Raw genomic sequence first — 21977 nt, 5'->3', positions numbered from 1 at the left:
TCCCGGGACACTAGTTATAGATCCCAGGGTTTAAGAGATTTGAAATAAGTGGGTCCTGCCCTCAGGAAGCTTATAGGTTAATAGAAAAAGACCCCAAAGCTGAGGTGCGAGGATTTCTTGAGCCTAAGGGACTGAGGATGCAGTGAGCTGTGATCGTGCCACTGCACTCCAGCCTGGGTGACAGGGCAAGATAGAGGCAGGAAGGGAGGTAGGGAGGAAGGGAGGAGGAAAGAAAAGAAAGAAAAAGAAAAAGACTTTAAAAACCTAGATATGCTACAATCACTACTTGGTGATCCACTGATAAGCAGAAGATAAGTACTCCAGAAAATCTGGTTTTAAACCACAAGTGTGCATCTTCAAAGAGGCTTAGGGAAATAAAAGATGAATTCCTTTCAGGTAGGAATTCTTGGGGAAATTTCCAAATGGCTTCACTGAGATCCTCTGGGATCATCGCAATGATTTTTCCTGAATAAAGACACAGATAAAACTGTTACCTTATAACCCTTGTTCTTAAATAAGTTATACTAAAATCACTGAGCCCTTTTCCCATAAGGCAAAATGCATATTCCATCGAGGAAGGAGCTGTCATCTGCATACCCCTTGCTTAAAGGCTCTTCTGTTTAAGAATTCTGCTTGGTTTTTTCTTTAGTTTTGTTTGAGACAGGGTCTCGCTGTCACCCAGGATGGAGGGCAGTGATGCGATCATAGCTCACTGCAACCTCTAACTCCAGGGCTTAAGGGTTCCTCTTGCCTCAGCCACCCCCCACCCAGGTAGGTGGACTACAAGCGAACATCACCACACCTGGACATTGGTTTTGTGTGTGTGTGTGTGTGCGCATGCACACATGCACAGGCAGATGGGGTCTGGCTTTGTTAACCAGGCTGGACTCAAGCAATTCTCCTCTTTGGCCTCCCAGAGTGCTGGGATTATAGGCATGAGCCACCGCGTCCGGCCTGCTTGCTTGTTCTTTGAATATAAGTCCCCATACACAAATTAGGGGAAAACTGGTCCCACTGTATCTCAATTAAGACTAAAGAAATTTGGCCGGGCACGGTGGCTCACGCTTGTAATCCCAGCACTTTGGGAGGCCGAGGCAGGCGAATCACGAGGTCAGGAGATCGAGACCACGGTGAAACCCCGTCTCTACTAAAAAATATAAAAAATTAGCCGGGCGTGGTGGCAGGTGCCTGTAGTCCCAGCTACTCGGAGAGGCTGAGGCAGGAGAATGGCGTGAACCCGGGAGGCGGAGCTTGCAATGAGCCAAGATCGCGCCACTGAACTCCAGCCTGGGCGACAGAGCGAGACACTGTCTCAAAAAAAAAAAAAGACTAAAGAAATTTGTAAATGATTTCACCATAGGCCCATATTTTTATCCCCAGAAAAGTAACAGAATTCAAGTATACCTTCTAAAGCCTCGGCTACAGATTGCAGGCATGACCTGTCTACAACTGGACGTATAACTCTTTACTATATGCCAAGCACTATTATAGGTACTGGCAATATAGCCATCAACAAAAGGGACATAACCTGTGCTTTCTGGGGCCTGCACTGGGGGTGGAGGGATAGGGGAAGAAAGGAAAATCAAATATGCTTATAAATATATAATGTCACATTATAATAATGTAAGAAGGGTGACGTAGGTAGACAGAATGGTACAAGACAGACCTTCTGAGGAAGGGTTATCTGTGTAGGGATCTGTATCCAGCAATCCACACGGATATCTGGAGACAGGGCACTGCCGGTAGAGGGAACAGTAAGTGCAAGGGCCCACAGCACAGGTGCATGGCACATACAGGTTGAAAAATAATCAAACAGTTATGGAATATAAACAAAGTTTCATTCTCTCCTGCCCTCAAAATGAAAGATATGAGTGTGCCTGAAAGTAGAAGGAAACACAGAAGCAAGAAAAATTTAAAGTATAAAGACAAAAAATAGTCAATAGAATATCCAATATAACTAGTATTATTGAAATAGAAATCTGAACAAATGACAAAAAGGATATAATACAGGAAAACTTCCCTGAAAGGAAAGAACTGAATTGCAGATCAGGAGGATACACTCTATATAGGACATACATAAATAAATAAAAACAACATCCAGTTATTCTATTGACTTCAAGTATGAAGAAATAACTCTTTAGAAAGTCTATACGGGGCGAAAAAAATCACCTTGAAACAGGTGGAAAAGGGCTGTGCATAGTGGCTCACGCCTGTAAATCCAAGTACTTTGGAGAGCTGAGGCAGGAAGATTGCTTGAGCCCAAGAGTTCGAGACCAGCCTGGGCAACATAGCAAGATCCTGTCTGAACAAAAAATAAAAAACTAGCTGGGCATGGCAGTGTACACCTGTAGTCCTAGCTACTTGGGAGGCTGAGGCGGGAGGATCCAGGAGTTTGAGAGTGCAGCAAGCACTCTTGCCTGGGGAACCAGGCCAGAAGAAATATTTAACAAATAAAAATAAAATAAAATGGGGAACCAGGCCAGAAGAAAATGTAACAATGGTTGCAATGTTTTGAAAGACACAAGAACAACTCAGAAATATCACAGTTAGCTAATTGTAGAAAAATTACACATTCTCAAACATATTATGAGCTCTTCTGCAGAGAGGGGAGAGGAGGGAGGGATGAAACAAATATCCAGCAAAATCCAGTCAACCCAGTGTTGAATGAAAAAGTTGTGTTAAACAGCAGTGCACCTTTACTCAGATATAATTCACATACCATACAATTAATTCACTTGAAGTGTACATTGCAATGATTTCTAGTATATTCACAGAGATATAACCAAGAGATTAATCAAAATAAAATGAATAGAGGTGGGTAAAAGAACCAGTGCACAGAATTCATCTAAATTTTTTTAATGTAAGAAAAAAACTGAGGAATTACATTCGCAGAAGAAAATTGTAATAAATTTTTAATGACAAAAGCCAACAAAAATTGGGGGAGACGAAGGGTAAGAGGAGGTTAAAGGAAGTATAAGTTCCCTCAGGGTTCACTGTGGAGACAATGCCTCCTGTCTAAATTTGAAATGTGAATTTTAAACAAAAGAAAACAAATATGTCAGTCTCCTAGTGGCTTTCATAATGTTGAAGAGCTCTCACAGGAATTAATATCCTTGGTGATGAACAAAGATTTATCTGAAGCTCAGTAATAACTCCTTCAGGTTCACTTTAGTTTTGTTATTGTTAAATTTGAGTAAAATTAAGGCTAGTTACGGTGGCTCACACCTGGAATTCCAGCACTTTGGGAGGCCAAAGTGGGTGGGTCACTTGAGGTCAGTAGTTTTGAGACCAGCCTGCCCAATACGGTGAAACCCTGTCTCTATCAAAAATGTGAAAAATTAGCCAGTGACAGTGGTGCGTGCCTGTAATCCCAACTACTTGGGAGGCTGAGGCAGGAGAATAGCTTGAACCCAGGAGGTGGAGGTTGCAGTGAGCCGAGATTGTGCCACTGTACTCCAGCCTGGGCGACACAACGAGACTCCATCTCAAAAAAAAAAAATTCAGTAAGATTAAATACTTTTTTAAAGCATATAAAGTCTGATGCCTTCTTACACATTTCTATCTACATATGTGCACAGGGAGGTATCTAGAATGATGCTTTTCAACTGTTCACCCTGGCTGTTTCTGGCTGGTGGAATTTCAGGTGATTTGTTGCTTTCCGTTGCATTTTTCCATATGACCTGGATGTTTTATAGTGATCATGTATTACAGAAAAAGATAAAATTAAATTCTCTGCAGTTTTCCACATCTCATTCTCCCTTTAGCCCTAATCAACCTGCCCATCTCTCCAAAATCTGGGTTCTCTTATTGGTGACAGGACAATCAAGAGTTTTATATTGTTTGGTTTACATTACTACACAAGGTTTAACGGAGGAGGGGTGATTTTTTTTTTCTTTGAGACAGAGTTTCGCTCTTATTGCCCAGGCTGGAGTGCAATGGCACGGTCTCAGCTCACCGCAACCTCTGCCTCCCAGGTTCAAGCAATTCTCCTGCCTCAGCCCTCCCAAGTAGCTGGGATTACAGGCACACACCACCACGCCTGGCTAATTTTTGTATTTTTAGTAGAGATGGAGTTTCACCATATTGGTCAGGCTGGTCTTGAACTCCTGACCTCAAGTGATCCACCCACCTTGTCCTCCAAAAGTGCTGGGATTACAGATGTGAGCCATCGCGCCGGGCCAAGAGGGGTGATTTTATGCTTTGCCCAAATGTGCTTTATGAGGGGTGAATATACTGATCCTTATTCATTAGAATGACAGTATTTTTTGTAAAGTTTCTCAGTAAGTTATTATTGAAATGTTAAGTCCTAACATCTATGTAAGTATCAAGGTATTTCTATTGCAGCTTAAAATCAATTATAATAAATAATAATATCAAATGTCTACCATTTGATGACCTATTTTCCAGAAGTCCACTAAGAGTTTTACATTTGTTAGTCAATCCTCACAAACCTATGCCATGAACATGCTAATTTTATGGATGAAGAAAAAGAATCCAAGAAAGAAAACTTTGCTTGCTCAAGACTATACAACTTGGCACAGTGGCTCATGACTGTAATCTCAGCACTCTGAGGGGCTGAGACAGGAGGATTGCTTGAGGATAGGAGTTCAAGACTAGCCTGGGCAACATAGCAAAATCATCCCATTTCTACAAGAAGTTTTAGAATTGGCAGGCGTGATGGCCTGCATCTGTAGTCTCAGCTACTCGGGAAGCTGAGATGGGAGGATCAATCACTTGAACCCAGTTTGAGGCTGCAGTGAGCTATGATGGTGCCACTACACTCCAGTCTGGGTGACAGAGCACGACCTCATCTTAAAAAAAAAAAAAAAAAAAAAAAAAAGACTACGCAGCAGCTTGTAAGTTACAGACTGATGTTCAGGTCTGATTCATAAACCCATGCTTTTTCTACCATGTTAATGTCTTCTCAGCATCATGGTTTGTGCATTGTAAGTGCACAATAATTATTATTAAATTAGCAATTAGCAAAGTATGCCCTCAAATGCCTTGAATGATGCTTTGTAATGAATTTTCTTAATTCATCCAATTCCCAGGAATTGGATGAATTACCTGTTTCATAAATTAGGGAAGCAGGTTCTCCTAACAACTAAACTTACGAGTTGAAGTATTTCATCCTGTACCTTACTTTATCAACTTCTAATTAAGCAGCAATGGCAAATGGGCTAGGAGCATCTGAACATACAAGTCAAGACACACCCAAATACAGAGAAACCACAGTTTAACATCGAATGTAGATCTAAATTTAAAAGGTTAATAATCCAGTTAATTTTTATTTTATTTTATTTTATTTTTGAGACGGAGTCTCACTCAGTTGCCCAGGCTGGAATGCAGTGGCGCGATCTCGGCCTCCTGGGTTCATGCTATTCTCCTGCCTCAGTCTCCCGAGTAGCTGGAACTACAGGCGCCTGCAACCACGTCCGGCTAATTTTTTGTATTTTTAGAAGAGATGGGGTTTCACCGTGTTAGCCAGGACCATCTCGATCTCCTGACCTTGTGATCTGCCCGTCTCAGCCTCCTAAATTGCTGGGATTACTGGCGTGAGCCACCACGCCTGGCCAATCCAGTTAATTTTTAAATGTTGGAAATAGAGTTAAAAAACATGTTGTTCACACTTTTAAACTCAAAGTTTTAAATTTTACTTTTAACTTCCCCTAACTCATTTTTAATATTAACTTTGATGCTTACTCAACTCCCTGTTTCTAAATTTCATGAAAGGTTTAACTTTTGCCCCTGTCCACTTGTCCAGCCTCATCTGCTCATATTTTTAGCTCCAGGGTTACCCAACTACTTGTGGTTTCCAGAATACAGCATGTTGTTTCATAACTCTAGAGCTTTTCCATGTGATCTTCCCTCCCTCTAAAATGTGCTTCATTCCCACCTTCCAATTATGGTTCTGGGTGTCAGCTTCTCCAGGAATCCTTCCTAATACCTGCCTCCCTCACCTTCAAAAGAGGGTCAGTTACTTCCCTCTCTGTCACCTTTCACTCCCTCTTCACTGGTGCTCCCAAGACCCTACCTATTCTGCAACCATTTGTGTGGCAGTCCTGGACTATGGGGTCAGGAAGCATGCTACTCCCTCTTGGGAATGATGGATGCCTAGCTTATCAAGACACAAAAAATGTATACGCAATTTGTTTATTGATCCATGAACCAAGCTTTGCTAGAGTCTAGTCAAATATGTGTATAAATATGTTTTCCATACCGTCCCCTTAATGTTCTTTAATGTTAAAATCTAGTCAGTCTCTGAGACACACATAAAATAAGCCACCATTGTCTACTATACTATGGTACGACTGTTCGTCACCCCAAAGCAGCAGTCAGATCAATCAGAAGAAAAACACTGGAAATGGACATAGAAGACAGGAACGCAGGACAGAATCTATATCAAATGACAAAGAGAAGAGATCCAAGGCTTTATCATTTTTTCAGTCAGCTACTCTGAGCTCGTATTGACAGCAAGGGTGCAGAACGTAGGAAAAGTCACTAAGAGAAAAAGTGAGTTATCAGGGTTTTGGTTTAAATTAAAGAAATTAAAGATAACCCTCACTGCCTAGGGTAGCAAAAAAGCTGAAAACTGGCTGGGCATGGTGGCTCACACCTGCAATCCCAGCACTTTGGGAGGCCGAGGCGGGCAGATCACGAGGTCAAGAGATGGAGACTATCCTGGCCAACATGGCGAAACCCCGTCTCTACTAAACACACAAAAATTAGCTGGGCATGGTGGCACTGCCTGTAGTCCCAGCCACTTGGGAGGCTGAGGCAGGAGAATCGCTTGAACCCAAGAGGTGGAGGTTGCAGTGAGCCGAGATCGTGCCACTGCACTCAGCCTGGCGTAAAAAAAAAAAAAAAAAAAACCCAGCTGAAAACACCACTGGATTCTGAGTATCAGGAGAGCCAGGCCCCACCTAGTCTCTTTGTTGCTCTACTGTGGTGTCTGGCACACAGCTGCTGATCAATAAATACTTACTGAAAATTATGAATGCTTAGCACCAGAAGAAATTCATGCGATCACCTGGGAGCATTAACAAAGGAGTTGCAATAGCTTCAGTGGAATCAGCAGCTAGATACAAAGTCTGATCAGGCTGTGTACTTTAGATAAAGTGTGTAAGAAGATGGCAGTGTGCTAAAATTTCAGGTCACGTGTCACCCAAATGTCTCTTCATAACTTAACCCCACCGAATAGCGGTATTTCCTGTGTAATTCAACCAGTATTACTCTGTTTAGAAAACTGTTACCTAGACCGGGCATGGTGGCTCAGGCCTGTAATCACAGCACTTTGGGAGGCCGAGGTGGGCAGATCACCTGAGGTCAGGAGTTTGAGACCAGCCTGGCCAACATAGTGAAATCCCGTCTCTACTAAAAATACAAAAAATTCGCCAGGCATAGTGGCAGGCACCTATAATCCCAGCTACTCAGGAGGCTGAAGCAGGAGAATCACTTGAGCCCATGATGCAGAGGTTGCAGTGAGCCAGGATCGCACCATTGCACTCCAGCCTGGGCAGCAAAAACAAAATTCCATCAAAAAACAAAACAAAACAAAAACCTGTTACCTAGTCTTATGTGAAGTAGATACACTCTTTCTTCTTATTGCCCATCTTCTTCTAGCAAAGTCATTTGGTCTCTCTTAGTGCACTATTTAACTTGAAATTAATTATATGTCTACAAATTATTTTATTTCAGAATATCCAAATACTTATCATGTTAGAAAGTACGAGTATCCCTAATAGGAAAATCTGAAATCTGAAATGCTCCAAAATCCAAAATTTTGAGTGCCAATATGATCCTCAAAGAAAATGCCTATTGAAGCATCTCAGATTTTGCATTTTTCTGGATTAGAGATACCCAACCAGTAAGTACAAGGCAGATATTCTAAAATCCAAAAAATCTGAAATCCAAAATACTTCTGGTCCCAAGCATTTTGGATAAGAAATACTCAAGCTATATAATCAAACATAGGTCTTGGGTTTTACAATTCCTTCTTCTAACATGGTAAAAATTGTCAAACCGGCCAGGCGCGGTGGCTCAAGCCTGTAATCCCAGCACTTTGGGAGGCCGAGGCGGGCGGATCACGAGGTCGGGAGATCGAGACCATCCTGGCTAACACGCTGAAACCCCGTCTCTACTAAAAATACAAAAAATTAGCCGGGCGTGTTGGCGGGCGCCTGTAGTCCCAGCTACTTGGGAGGCTGAGGCAGGAGAATGGCGTGAACCCGGGAGGCGAAGCTTGCAGTGAGCCGAGATCGCGCCACTGCACTCCAGCCTGGGCGACAGAGCGAGATTCCGTCTCAAAAAAAAAAAAAAAAAAATTGTCAAACCTGCTTTACAACACAAACTTAAAGACACAGCATTCTGGGGAACACTGCTACAGTTACCTGGCTACAGATTTTTTTTTTTCTTTTTTGAGATGGAGTCGCCTGGGCTACTGCACTGTCACCTGGGCTAAAGTGCAGTAGCACGATCTCTGCTCACTGCAACCTCCACCTCCCGGGTTCAAGCGATTCTCCTGCCTTAGCCTCCTGAGTAGCTGGGACTACAGGCGCCCACCACCACGCACAGCTAATTTTTTTAATTTTTAGTAAAGATGGGATTTCACCATGTTGGCCAGGCTGGTCTTGAACTCCTGACCTCGTGATTCGCCCACATCGGCCTCCCAAAGTGCTGGGATTACAGGCGTGAGCCACCGCACCCTGCCCAAAAATAATTTTTTTATGCAAACCAAACTCAACAAATAACTGCTGATCCTTCATGCAAACCAAACACACAGTAAAGAAATGCCTTGATCAAACTCTACCTTCAAAGTCCAGGGGGGAAAATGCCAACAAAGAAAATAACATTCATCTAAGGGTCACTGCCCAAATTCTCTCTTTTTTTTGAGGCGGAGTCTCACTCTGTCGCCCAGGCTGGAGTGCACTGGCACGATCTCAGCTCACTGCAGCTTTGACCTCCCCAGGCTCAGGCTCCGGTGATCCTCCCACCTCAGCCTCTGACTAGCTGTGAGTATAGATAGGCATGCACCACCACGCCCAGGTAATTTTTCTATATTTTTGTAGAGAGGGGCTTTCATCCTGTTGCCCAGGCTGGTCTCAAACTCCTGGGCTCAAGTGACCCTCCTGCCTCTGTCTCCCAAACTGCTGGGATTACAAGCATGAGCCACCACACCCAATTGTCTCCTCAAATCAGAATTTTGGATGATGAAAAAAAAAAACTGTCAGGCATATTTACATTGTCTTGGGGCATGGATATAGTTTCCAGAAATGTAGCACTAAGACTAATCTAAACACACACCCATCTTTTTTCATGCAATCATTTTGACCAAAAATGCCACTCCTTACTTGCAAAAATCATTCCACGTACCTCTCGGAACACTTCACCTGTACCTCTCGGAACACTTCACCTGTACCATGTGTGGCTGAATATATGTCTCTGAACCCTCCTATGTCAGGCGCTCCTTGACAAGCTTAGTCTACCTCTAATCCCTCTTTTCCACACATTCTTCTTCACTGTCACCAGCCTAGTGCAAAGTTAGTCATACTTGCACTTTATTCACTTTAGAAATATCCAGGACCTATTAGATATAATAATGCTTACTGAATGAACAGAGCTACAATGAGAGGGGCAAGTCATGGTTATGTCAAGAAGGACAATCCTGGTGAGGAACAAAACATTTTAATTGTGCAATCCACATTTGGCAGGCATAGATGGCCACATCACCCTAGTAGAGTTCCACAAATTTTACAACCGCTCTTCATTCTTTAGAAATCACCACAATTGCTTTAAACTTTCCATTCAAGATACCAGAATATACATCACTGCCTCAGTAATAACCTGAGATAGAAGGGTCATGTGGCTATGATTTTTCAGGGCTAAATATTTAAAGATAAATGACTAAGATAAACTATTGCCCTCCTACACATAAACACATACACACAGGAAGAAAAAGCTGTTTTTTTAATTATTAAAGCAGAATTCTTCAGTAACCTTCTAAACAAATCTATTACACACTTTATTCTTCAAACATACCCTAGACTCACAAGGGCAACAGAAAAAAAAAAATTACGCTTGGCATTTCCTAAAAGATGTGATTCAGAAGATACTGTTGGCTTTTTCCTATAGACATATGTTGCCCAGTGGGATGTGACACTCCTCAGAGGTCTGAATCAGAAGGAAAAATGTGGAGAGGATAGGTCAGAGCTGTTATGTACTAGCCTCGTATGGTAAAACACATCTGCAAAATCAGGGCAAAATACTCTGGCTCCAGCATCTATAGTTTAGTTTCTGAACATACACCTACACCAAGGGCTCCGAGTGAGTGCGTAGCCAGGAACATCTCAAGTCTGAAATCATTTAGCTCTCAGGGGAAATAGACACACACACACACACACATACACACTCAAACACTGTACACATTCAAACAACTCTGACTTATGCTAAAAACAGAATTACCTTCAGAAAGCGCTTGTTAGTGTTCAACATTGCACAGAATGAAACAAACAAACCAGGTTCCAAATACAACCATGGACCAAATGATGACTCTTGTGCTAAAGGTTATCATTATTACCAATGAAAAGGATTAAATTACATTTCATTTACAATTCCAAAATTTAAGGTTGTTTTCTACAAAACCAAACTTCGAAATACCAATTTAAAATATTTTGATAGTTACCCCTAAAATCATACGGCAGATAATTCTACCACATCTTGGTACATAAAGATAAATTAGAACTGATTTGTGGAACTTCTAGATTACTATTTCAAGGCACAGGTAAGCAGGCAAGTTTAGAAATGAAAAAAAAAGTTACTAATACATCTGTCTCTATGGCTATACCTCACTGCTGGCCTGATGTGGTTTGGCTGTGTCCCCACCCAAGTCTCATCTTGGACTGTAGCTCCCACAATTCCCACGTGTCATGGGATGAACCTGGTAGGAGGTAACTGAATTATGGGGGCAGGTCTTTTCCGTGCTGTTCTCATGATAGTGAGTAAGTTTCATGAGATCTGATAGTTTTAAAAACGGGAGTTTCCCTGCCAAGCTGTCTCTCTTTGCCTGCTGCCATCCATGTATGATGTGATTTGCTCCTCCTTGCCTTCTGCCACGATTCTGAGGCCTCCCAAGCCACATGGAACTTAAGTCCATTAAACCCTTTTTCTTGTATAAATTACCCAGTCTCGGGTATGTCTTTATCAGCAGTATGAAAACGGACTCATATGTGACCCTTTTTTTAAAAAGTGAAAAATTAGCCAGGTGCGGTGGCTCACACCTGTAATCCCAGCACTTTGGGCGGCCGAGACAGGCAGATCACTTGAGGCCAGTAGTTCAAGACAAGCCTGGCAAACATGGTGCAACCCCATCTCTACTAAAAATACAAAACATTAGCCAGGCATGGTGGTGTGCACCTGTAATCCCAGCTACTCGGGAGGCTGAGGAAGGAGAATCGCTTGAACCCAGGAGGCAGATGTTGCAGTGAACCAAGATATGCCACTGCACTCCAGCCTGGGTGACAGAGAGAGACTCCATCTCAAAAAAAAACAAAACAAAACGACAATATTTCTTACCCAACTGGAAAGCACGGTGAAGGGAAGGTAGTGCTGAACGTTTTTTTTTAGCAAGAGCAAAGCTGACCAAACCACAGAGCACTCATCCTCCCTCCCCTCCCCACATCCCCACTTGGGGTTCCCTTGGCTTGGATCCACTCTACTCATTTCCACCCACCATTTGCAGGATGCCTCTCTACAGCCATATGGACCAAGATGATGAGTCATCTGTCATCAGAATGCCTTTCTCAACCTTTCCACATTCAATCACCTTTAGCACGCTCAACAGGCACGTCCTCCACAGAGCACGTGCCTGTGTAACATAAGGAGTCTAAAGCTGAACATAGGAACCAGGCATCCCTCGCACTCCACACCTTGCCAAATGGATTTATTCCAGAGCTTTAAAGAAAAATCGCAACTGAAAAAGTGACCAGATGGGTTTTCAAGGAGAAAAGTACTAACCAAATCACTTGGGAGGCTGACGTACTTTACTAAAACAGGCCTATGATGTCAAAGAACTTCAGTTATTCAACCCTGAGAGGAAGTCATGGCAAAAGCAAGCACTGAAAAGATACAGAAAACATTCCATAACTGAAACTGACTTTTATTCTGCCTGGCTAAATACTTTTAGAGCTATTTTTGAACTGAACACTTCAAATAGTCACCCCCCACCCAAAAAACTTCAGGACCTGTACACTAGTCACAAAATAGTGACAAACACTCATATAGCACTTATATAGGGCAAGTACTCTTTTAAGCACTTTACATATATTTGCTCACTTTGCCCCTCTTTGCTAATTTGTGTTTCATGAGCAACCAGAGGCCCAAGGTCACACAGACTGCCAGAAAGTGGCAGAGCGGGGATTCAAGTCAGGCAGTCTGGCAGCACCAGGGTCTACGCTCTCAATTATCACACTAACCCTCTTTCCAGGGGAGTTTAACACAGATGATCCTTTCTAAACGCAGATTTTTAAGTTCCCTAACACTACACAAATTCATTTTGCAAGGTGAGAAGACTCACAATTTAAAAATGTAAACTAGAGAAATTACTGTTAGGTGGTGGCAAAGCCAAAGTTTATCAGTCATGATGAATACCCACACAAAAAGCATTGGGGGTGCTATAGTTTGAATGTTCCCTCCAAAACTCATGTTGAAATTTAATTGCCAATTTAAAGGTATTGGGAGGTGGGGCCTTTAAGAGATTATCAGGTCATGGGAGCTCTGCCCTCATGAATGAATTAATGGGTTGGTTATCTCAGGAGTGGGCTCCTGATAAAAGCATAAGTTTAACCCTTTATTCCCTCTCTTATGTGAGCCTTCTCATCATGTGTTGCCTTCCAACACACAGCAAGAAGCCTCTCAACAAATGTGAGAACCATGGTCTTACTCTTCCCTGCCTCCAGAACTGTGAGAAATAAATTTCCTTTCTTTATACATTACCCAACCTGAGGTATTCTGTTATAGCAGCACAAAACAGACTAAGACAGAAAATGGATACCAAGGAGTGCGGCTGTTTCCATAACAAATACCTAAAAATGTGGTCATAGCTTTGGAACCAAGTAATGGATAGAGGCTGGAAGAATTTGGAGGAAGCGGCTAGTAACACCCTAGATTGCCATGAATGATGCATCAAGGGCAATTCTGGTGAAGACTCAAAAGAAGAGGGGAGCTGTATGGAAGGTCTGAATCTTCTTAGAAATTACTCAGTGGGCCAGGCACAGTGTGGCTCACGCCTGTAATCCCAGCACTTTGGGAGGCTGAGGTGGGCGGATCACCTAGGTCATGAGTTCAAGACCAGCCTGGCCAACATGGCGAAACCCTGTCTCTTCTAAAAATACAAAAATTAGCTGGGCATGGTGGCACATGCCTATAGTCCCAGCTACTTGGGAGGCTGAGGCAAGAGAATTGCTTGAACCTGGGAGGTGGAGGTTGCAGTGAGCTGAGATCAGGCCATGGCACTCTGGCCTGGGCGACAGAGACTTCATCTCAAAAAAAAAAAAAAGAAATTACTTAAGTAGTCATGACCAGAATATTAGCAGCAATTGGACAGTAAAGTCCATTCTGATGAGATCTCAGACAGAAATGGAAAAGAAGGTATTAGAAACTGGAGTAAAGGTTATTCTTGTTATATGGTTGCAAAGACCTTGGCAAATTTTGTCTGTGCCCTAGGGCTTTATGGACTGCAAAACTTAAGAGCAATGAACTAGGATATGTGGTGGAAGAAATATCTAAGCAGTAAAGCTTTCAAGCTGCTGTGTGGTTACTTTTAATTGCATAAAATGAGATGTGAGAGCAAAGAGACAATCAAATACAGTTGACCATACGGGTTTGAACTCTGAGGGCACACTTTATACAATATTTTTTTCTTTTCTTTTGAAACAGGGTCTCTCTCTGTCATCCAGGCTGGAGTGCAATGGTGTGATCATGCCTCACTGCTGCCTCAACCTCTCAGGCTAAAGTGATCCTCTCACCTCAGCTCCCAAGTAGCTGGGATTATAAGCACATGCCACCACATCCGGCTAATTTTTGTAGAGATGAGGTTTTGCAGTGTTGCCCAGGCTGGTCTCCTGGCCTCAAGTGATCTGCCCACCTCAGCTTCCCAAAGTGTTGGGATTACAGGTGTGAGCCACAACATCGGCCAAGGATTTTTTCAATAAATACAGTCGGGCCTCCATATCACTGGGTTCCACATTCGCAACCAAATGCATACAGTATTTGCTGGATGCAAAACCCTTGCACATGGAGGACTGACTTTTCGTACCCTTGGGTTCCACAGGGCCGACCATGGGGCTTGAGTAAGCATGGATTCTGGTTATGAGGGAGTGGTCCTGGAACCAGTCCCTTCCCACACCCCTTACCCTCAGCAGATACTGAGGGATAACCATATAGTTAAAAGAGAAGCAAAACAGAAGAATTTGGAAAATTCTCGGCATGGCCATGTAAAGAGTGGAAAAGCATGTTCCAGAGGGAATATTAAGTGTGTGGTCAAACAACCTATTGCTAAAGAGATTAGCATGGCTAGAAGGAAGCCAGGTGCTATCAATCAAGACAATGGACAACAGACCTAAAAGGCATTTCAGAGATCTTCCAGGCTGCCCCTCCCATCACAGACCCAGAGCTCTAGGAGGGTAGAATTGTTTCAGGAGATGGATAGCATTCCTTGGCCTCCTCAACCATAACTCAAACAGCTTCAGGCGTGGCTCCACCTGCTCAGAAAGGGATAAGCCTTGGTGGCATCTCACAGAATGCAAGACCTACAGGGCATGGCTTCCTCCACCTAGATTTCAAAGAATGCCCCTGGTAGGCCCAGGCAGAAACCTATTGCAGAACAGAGCCACTGCAGACAGCCCCCATTAGGACAATGCCCAGTGGAACTGTAGGGTCAAGGCTGCCACAGAGTCCCCACTAGGGCAATGCCTAATGGAGCCATGGGAGTGGGCCACTGTCAACACCCCAGAACTGTAAATCCACCAGTATACAATTCCAACCCATGAGAGCTGCTGAGTGGATTGAACCCAGCAAAGCCACAGAGGGTGGGGCTTCTGAGGCCCTGGGAGCCCAACTCCCATCCCAGTGTGCCCAGGAGACAGAATATGGAGTCCATAGAGATTATTCCCCATCTTTAAGACTTAATGTCTCCCCTGTTGGATTTTGGACTTATCAGGGACCACCTGCCCCTTTCTTCTTGTCTATTTCTTCCTTTGGAATGGGAATGTCCATCATATACCTTCCTACCATAGCATTTTGGAAGTAGATGACTTGCTTTGATTTCACAGGCTCACAGCTGAAGGGAATTTGTCTCAGGATAAATTGTACTTTATAAGTCTCACCCATGTCTGATTTAGCTTGGACTTTTGAGTTGATGCTAAGTTAAGACTTTGGAGGCTACTGGGATAGAATGAATATATTTTGTATGTGAGAAGGCCATGAATTGTTTGGGGGCGGGGAGGTGGGTAGGGGCAGAATGCTAAGGTTTGAATGTCCCCTCCAAAACTCATGTTGAAATTTAATTGGCAATGTAATGTTATGGGAGATGGAGCCTTTAAGAGGTAATTAGGTCATAAGGGCTCTGCCCTCATGAATGAATTAATGCTCTTATCACAGAAGTGGGTTCTAGATAAAACAACAGGCTCCTGATAAAAGGATAAGTTCGGCTCCCATTCCCTCTCAGAGGCATGCACTTCTTCCCCATTTGATGCCTTCTGCCATGGGATGATGCAGCAAGAAGGCCCTCATCAGATGCTGACACCATGCTCTTGGACTTTCCAGCCTCTAGAACCACGAGAAATAAATTTCTTTTCTTTATAAATTGCCCAGTACAAAGTACTCTGTTGTAGCAGCAGAAAACAGACTAAGAAAAGGGCTAACTTTTGTGAGTTAAAAGTAGAGTCTAGAGAAATTAACATGCCTAGGTAAGTGTAGAGATGGTGATGAAAGCTAAGAAACTCAAAAAGCCTGAAAGGCAATAAAAGAAAACCCTGGGGCTGTAGTACCTAACATCAGCTACAACTCCTATCAATTCTTTTTCCTCAATCCACTCTCTTATGAATGGTGCCTACTTTCCATCCCACTATTATTGCTTAAATTCAGGCCTTCGACATCCCTTAGTCCAGTTATTCCAATGATCTCTGGTTTGTAGTCACAACTCTCCTCCGTGCCCCAGCACTTCATCTCTCCTGTGCTGCTAATAGAATAGTCTTTCTGAGAGAAATATGATCATATCACACCCCTACTTAACAACTCTTCAGTGCTCCCTAAAGCCAACAAAATCCAGTTCCACCATCTTTATACAAAATCAAAGGCTATCCACCCCAGGATTTCCTCTGCCAACCTCTGCTAGTAGGCTCAGAAAAAATACTAAGATAACTCATTCCCCTTTCACCCTGTTCACATTGTCCCTCTGCTGAAAAAAAAAAAACCTACCTTCCCTATCCCCACTCATCTATCTGTTCATCACTTTCCATACAGTTGTTCCAACCCCTCCTCCCACCAACAGAATAATTTTCTTCTTTGTGTTCTCAGAATACCACATATATAATGATTCTTTTATAGTGTCAGTAACAGTGTCTTCTTATTTACCAACAATCTTGAAATAAACCTCCTTGCATCTTTAGGCAGAAATCCAGAATGGAACTGCTGGATCAGAAAGTATATATAAAGCTAACTGCTCTACAAAGGTTGCTCATTTTATACTTTCAACAGTATCTGTTTCCCACATACTCAATAAAGGATTTTCCAATCTTCTATCTCTGCTAATCTGACAGGTGAAAAATAATAACTCATAATTGTATTTTGTGTGTCCTGTGGTGAATGAAAGAACCTCTGACTGAAGAGGAGTTATACTCAGGATGACTTACGGAAACAAAAGGGCTGAAGCAAAAACAGAAATTTAGTGAATATTTGCTTCAAGTCAGTGGTTCTCATGATGGTGATCTGGAGACAGAAGAAATAAGAGGCTTCACCACAATGGGTTCCTATCATGTTGCCAAATTGCAATATTAAATAAATGACAGAAAGTTTAGAAAATAAGGCATTTTCCATTTGGTAAGAAGTTAAGGGAGTGTGCAAGACCTTAACTGACTATTCCCAGAAATTCGGTTTACCCACAGTTTCAACTCACCATCGAGCAGCCAGTGCTGGCCACGCCTATTCTCCAACTCGGACATCATTAAGCGTGTGATCACATGGTCTGGAACCAAAAGACTTTTCTCTATATACTGCTTTGCCATCTCACCAACTTCTATTAAAAAGACAAGAAAAAAAGAGGTATTCAAGAAAACTTCCCAAACACAAAGCTTACCAACTCTTAGTTTTGCCTTCTCTCCATCCTTCCTGATGTGGGAAGAAATTTCTAGGAAGTTGTAGGTACGTTTTAAGTTTTTAAAATATTCACATCAATAAGGTGGGACTGTTGCTTATTTAACACATTTATCTCCCAAAAAATTATAAAAGCAGCTCTTTGAGATACCATAGCCCCCACCCCAAAAAAGGAAGAAAGAGTGGCCAGGTGTGGTGGCTCATGCTTGTACTTCCAGTACTTTGGGAGGATGAGGTGGGAGGATCACTTGAGCCCAGGAGTTTGCACTTGCAGTGAGCTGAAGCCCATTGACTGCATTACTGAATGCCAGCCTGGGCAATAGGAGGAGACCCTGTCTCAAAAAAAAGAAAGAAAGCAAGAAACCAAGAAAGCAGGAAAGAAAGAAAGATAAATTGGGCAAGAAAAAAATAAGAGTAGAAAATAAAGTCAAGAAGCAGTATGGTACATAAAAAGGCTGATAAAGAGAAGCCCTGGATAATTCCTAGAGGTAGGCCTCAAATTGGGCACTGAGCCTCTCACCAGTTTATGGTAAAAAGGAACGTGATCAACTACACAATGTACAGAAGACTAAAGGGAGATGAGAAGCACGACCATTCCTTACAGAGACCAAAGGAACAAAGTTCCAGTGGTCTAAAAAGAATGCCACACAATACAAACAACGACAGCTTTACTTCTTTTCATCAACCTCAATATAAGCAGATGGCACCTTGCTGACACAGCTGTAAAAGCAACTCAGTGTTATTAGTGGAATGCCAAGTTCATAAAAGGATGTGAAGTTTTAACAAAACCACATAAATACTTTCAGGGGAAAACTGCTTCTATCTTCATTTAAAACATTAATTTCCTATATGTAGAAACTGTGAGTTAGGTTCAGCAGAACAAACTATCAGTTTGAATCTGTACATTTCTAAAAACTAAATGTGTGTGTGTGTGTGTGTGTGTGTGTTTTACCACAAATGAAATCCTCCTCTGCTCTCTGGGGAACTTATAATGAATGCTAAGAATCACATTCTCAGCTGGGCGCAGTGGCTCACGCCTGTAATCCCAACACTTTGGGAGGCTGAGGCAGGCAGATCACCTGAGGTCGGGAGTATGAGACCAGCCTGACCAACATGGAGAAACCCTGTCTCTACTAAACATACAAAATTAGCCAGGTGTGGTGGTGCATGCCTGTAATCCCAGCTACTCGGGAGGCTGAGGCATGAGAATCGCTTGAACCCAGGAAGCGCAGGTTACAGTGAGCTGAGATTGCGCCATTGCACTCCAGTCTGGGCAACAACTCCATTTCAAAAAAAAAAAAAAAAAAAAAAAAGAATCACATTCTCAACAGACCAATTCAGCTTTTTTAAAACACAAAGAGCCAGGTGTGGTGGCTCATGTCTGTAATCCCAGCACTTTGGGAGGTCGAGGCAGGAGGATCACCTGAGGTCAGGAGTTCGAGACCAACCTGGCTAACATGGTGAAATCCTATCTCTACTAAAAAATACAAAAAATTAGCTGAGTGTGGTGGTAGGTGCCTCTAATCCCAGCTACTTGGGAGGCTGAGACAGGAGAATCACTTGAATCCAGTAGGCAGAGGTTGCAGTGAGCCAAGACTGTGCCACTGCACTGGGTGACAGAGTAAGACTCCATCTCAAAGAAAAAAAAAAAAAAAAATTAGGTGGCGGGCACCTATAATCCCAGCTACTCAGGAGGCTGGGGCAGGAGAATCACTTGAACCTGGGAGGCGAAGGTTGCAGTGAGCCAAGATCGTGCCACTGCATTTCAGCCCAGGTGACAGCAAAACTCCATCTCAAAAAAATATATAAGTAGGCCGGGCGCGGTGGCTCACGCCTGTAATCCCAGCACTTTGGGAGCCTGAGGCAGGTGGATCACGAGGTCAGGAAATCAAGACCATCCTGGCTAACACGGTAAAACCCTGTCTTTACTAAAAATACAAAAAATTAGCCAGGCGTGGTGGCAGGCGCCTGTAGTCCCAGCTACTTGGGAGGCTGAGGCAGGAGAATGGTGTGAACCCGGGAGGCGGAGCTTGCAGTGAGCCAAGATCGCGCCACTGCACTCCAACCTGGGTGACAGGGCGAGACTCCGTCTCAAAAAAAAAAAAAAAGTAAAAATAAAAACACAAAGCAGAATTATATTACTAGAAAAAGGCTAAAGAATCATTTGACTCCACTTTCTTTTTTTTTTTTTTTTTTGCTATGGAGTCTCACTCTGTCACCCAGGCTGGAGTGCAGTGGTGTGATCTCTGCTCATCGCAACCTCTGCCTCCCGGCTTCAAGCGATTCTCCTGCCCCAGCCTCCCAAGTAGCTGGGATTATAGATGTGCACCACCACGTCCAACTAATTTCTCTATTTTTAGTAGAGATAGGGTTTCACCATGTTGGCCAGGCTGGTCACCAATTCCTGACCTCAAGCGATCCGCCCACATCTGCCTGCTAGAGTGCTGGGATTACAGGCATGAGCCACCATGCCTGGCCTCCCCACTTTCACCTTTAATTTAGGTAAAGCCCTTGCCTCCCCAGACTGAGTATGTACCCCCCAACCCCAACTTAAGCACTGAAAGATGGGCTGTGAAGGGCTCCATATCTCTTGAGTACTACCACCAGACAAGAAGCTCAAAATACAGGCCCAGCTGATGCAGATTCACTAACATGCTGCAAGAGGCAGAACAAGAAAGACAGCCACATTGGTGAATGTGACTGAACATGAATGTGAACAAGCCACATTCATTTGACTAGTATTATATTTATTGGCTACATACTCCATAACAGGGCATATTCTGGAGATGTAGCAGTGAATAAATAAAAGTTCCAGCTTACAGATATTTAAACCATATTACTTTAAGAGCGACAACAACCACCGTTAATTAAGTGCATACTATGTCCCAGGCACTGGGCTTTAAGTGCTTTATGTTATTTCATTTCATAAGATCCTCACCTTCAGATAGAAGGTAATCCTAGCATTTTTTGTGACAGCTTTGTTGTGATAATTCACACACTATAACATCTGCCATTTTTAAATGCAGGACTCAGCAGCTTTCAGTATATTCTCAGTGTTGTACAACCATCACCACTCCCTAATTTCAGAACACTTTCACTACTTCAGAAAGAAACCCTGACCCATTAGCAGTCACTCCTTCTTCTCATCTCCCTCTCGCCCCTGGCAACTACCAATCTTTCTGTCTCTGTAGATTTGCCTACCCTGGACACTTCTTATAAATGCAATCACAGTTTTCTGTGACTGTTTTCTTTCACTTAGCATGATGTTTTCAATGTACCACGTATCCATATTTCACTCCTATTTATGGCTAAATAACATTTCATTGTATGGTTATACCACATTTTACTCATACATATAATGGATATTTGGGTTGTTTCTACTTTTTGGCTATCATGAATAATGCTGTAGTAAATGTTCATATACATTGTGTGAATGTATGTTCTCAGTTCTCTTGGGTAATACCTGTGTGGTATCTATGTTCTATGCCTAAACAATCACTACCAGAAAAGATGCATGGAGCAACTGACAACTTGGGTGCTGTCCCACTCTGCAATAGTCACACCAGGCCCAGAGCGCCATTCTTAGTCTCATCCACCAAACTTTAAGGTAGATAAACAACAAATACACATCTTCTAAGGTGAAAGACCAAAATGTGTATTTTGCATTGTTTTCTAGAACTCTGGATCTAATTATATATTGAGGTATTTGTTCATTCACTTTCTGCCCCCTCTACTAGAAATTATTAGCTCAGAGAAGGAAACGTTAAAACAGTTTGTTCAACGCCACATCCTCAGTGCTTAAAATATAGTCTGGCGTATATTAGATGCCCCATAAAAATGTGTTGCATGGGCCAGGCTGATGGCTCATGCCTGTAATCCCAGTGCTTTGGGAGGCCAAGGTGGGCGGATCACTTATGGCCAGGAGTTTGAGACCAGCCTGGGCAACTCGTTGCCCTACTAAAAATACAAAAAAATTAGCTTGGTATGGTGATGCATGCCTGTAATCCCAGCTACTTGGGAGGCTAAGGCACAAGAATAGTTTAAACCCAAGAGGCAGAGGTTGCAGTGAGCCGAGATTGCACCACTGCACTACAGCCTGGGTGACAGAGTGGAGACTCTGTCTCAAAAAATTAAGTTAAATTAAATTAAAATTTAAACATTTAAAAAATATGTTGCATGAATGAACACCTTGAAGAGAATTTTCTTTTACCTTGCAAAAATCAATATGATCATCTTGGAGAGTTATTATAGAACCATTATCCCAAAATCAAATATGGCCCAACCTCACCAGATAGCAACCTTTTGAAAAGAGGTATGATACAAGCAACGTGTGATCATGAGTTAAGATAGTCGTATGAGGCCAGACACAGTAGCTCACGCCTGTAATTCCAGCACTTTGGGAGGCTGAGTTGGGCAGATCACCTCAGGTCAGGAGTTTGAGACCAGCCTCTACTAAACCCCATCTCTACTAAAAATATAAAAATTCACCAGGTGTGGTGCCATGTGCCTATCTGTAATCCCAGCCACTCGGGAAGCTGAGACAGAAGAGCTTGAGCCCAAGAGGCGGAGGTTACAGTGAGCCAAGATCATGCCAGCCTGGGTGACAGAGC

The 21977-nt window shown here is 42.9% G+C and overlaps 1 protein-coding gene across 4 annotated transcripts in view; it reads right to left on the bottom strand.

The window, feature by feature from the left end:
* AK4 (adenylate kinase 4) overlaps positions 1 to 21977 on the bottom strand; it is an 84800-nt gene that overhangs the window by 25419 nt on the left and 37404 nt on the right. For all 4 annotated transcript variants that reach the window (XM_030812959.1, XM_030812961.1, XM_030812960.1 and 1 more), the window contains one exon: positions 17171 to 17290. In XM_030812959.1, the coding sequence (XP_030668819.1) occupies positions 17171 to 17290 (120 nt within the window). The remainder of the gene's footprint in view (positions 1 to 17170; positions 17291 to 21977) is intronic.

This window comes from Nomascus leucogenys, chromosome 5, assembly GCF_006542625.1.
Source record: "Nomascus leucogenys isolate Asia chromosome 5, Asia_NLE_v1, whole genome shotgun sequence".
In the NCBI taxonomy this organism is placed as follows: Eukaryota; Metazoa; Chordata; class Mammalia; order Primates; family Hylobatidae; genus Nomascus; species Nomascus leucogenys.
This window is presented reverse-complemented; position numbering and strand designations above follow the sequence as displayed.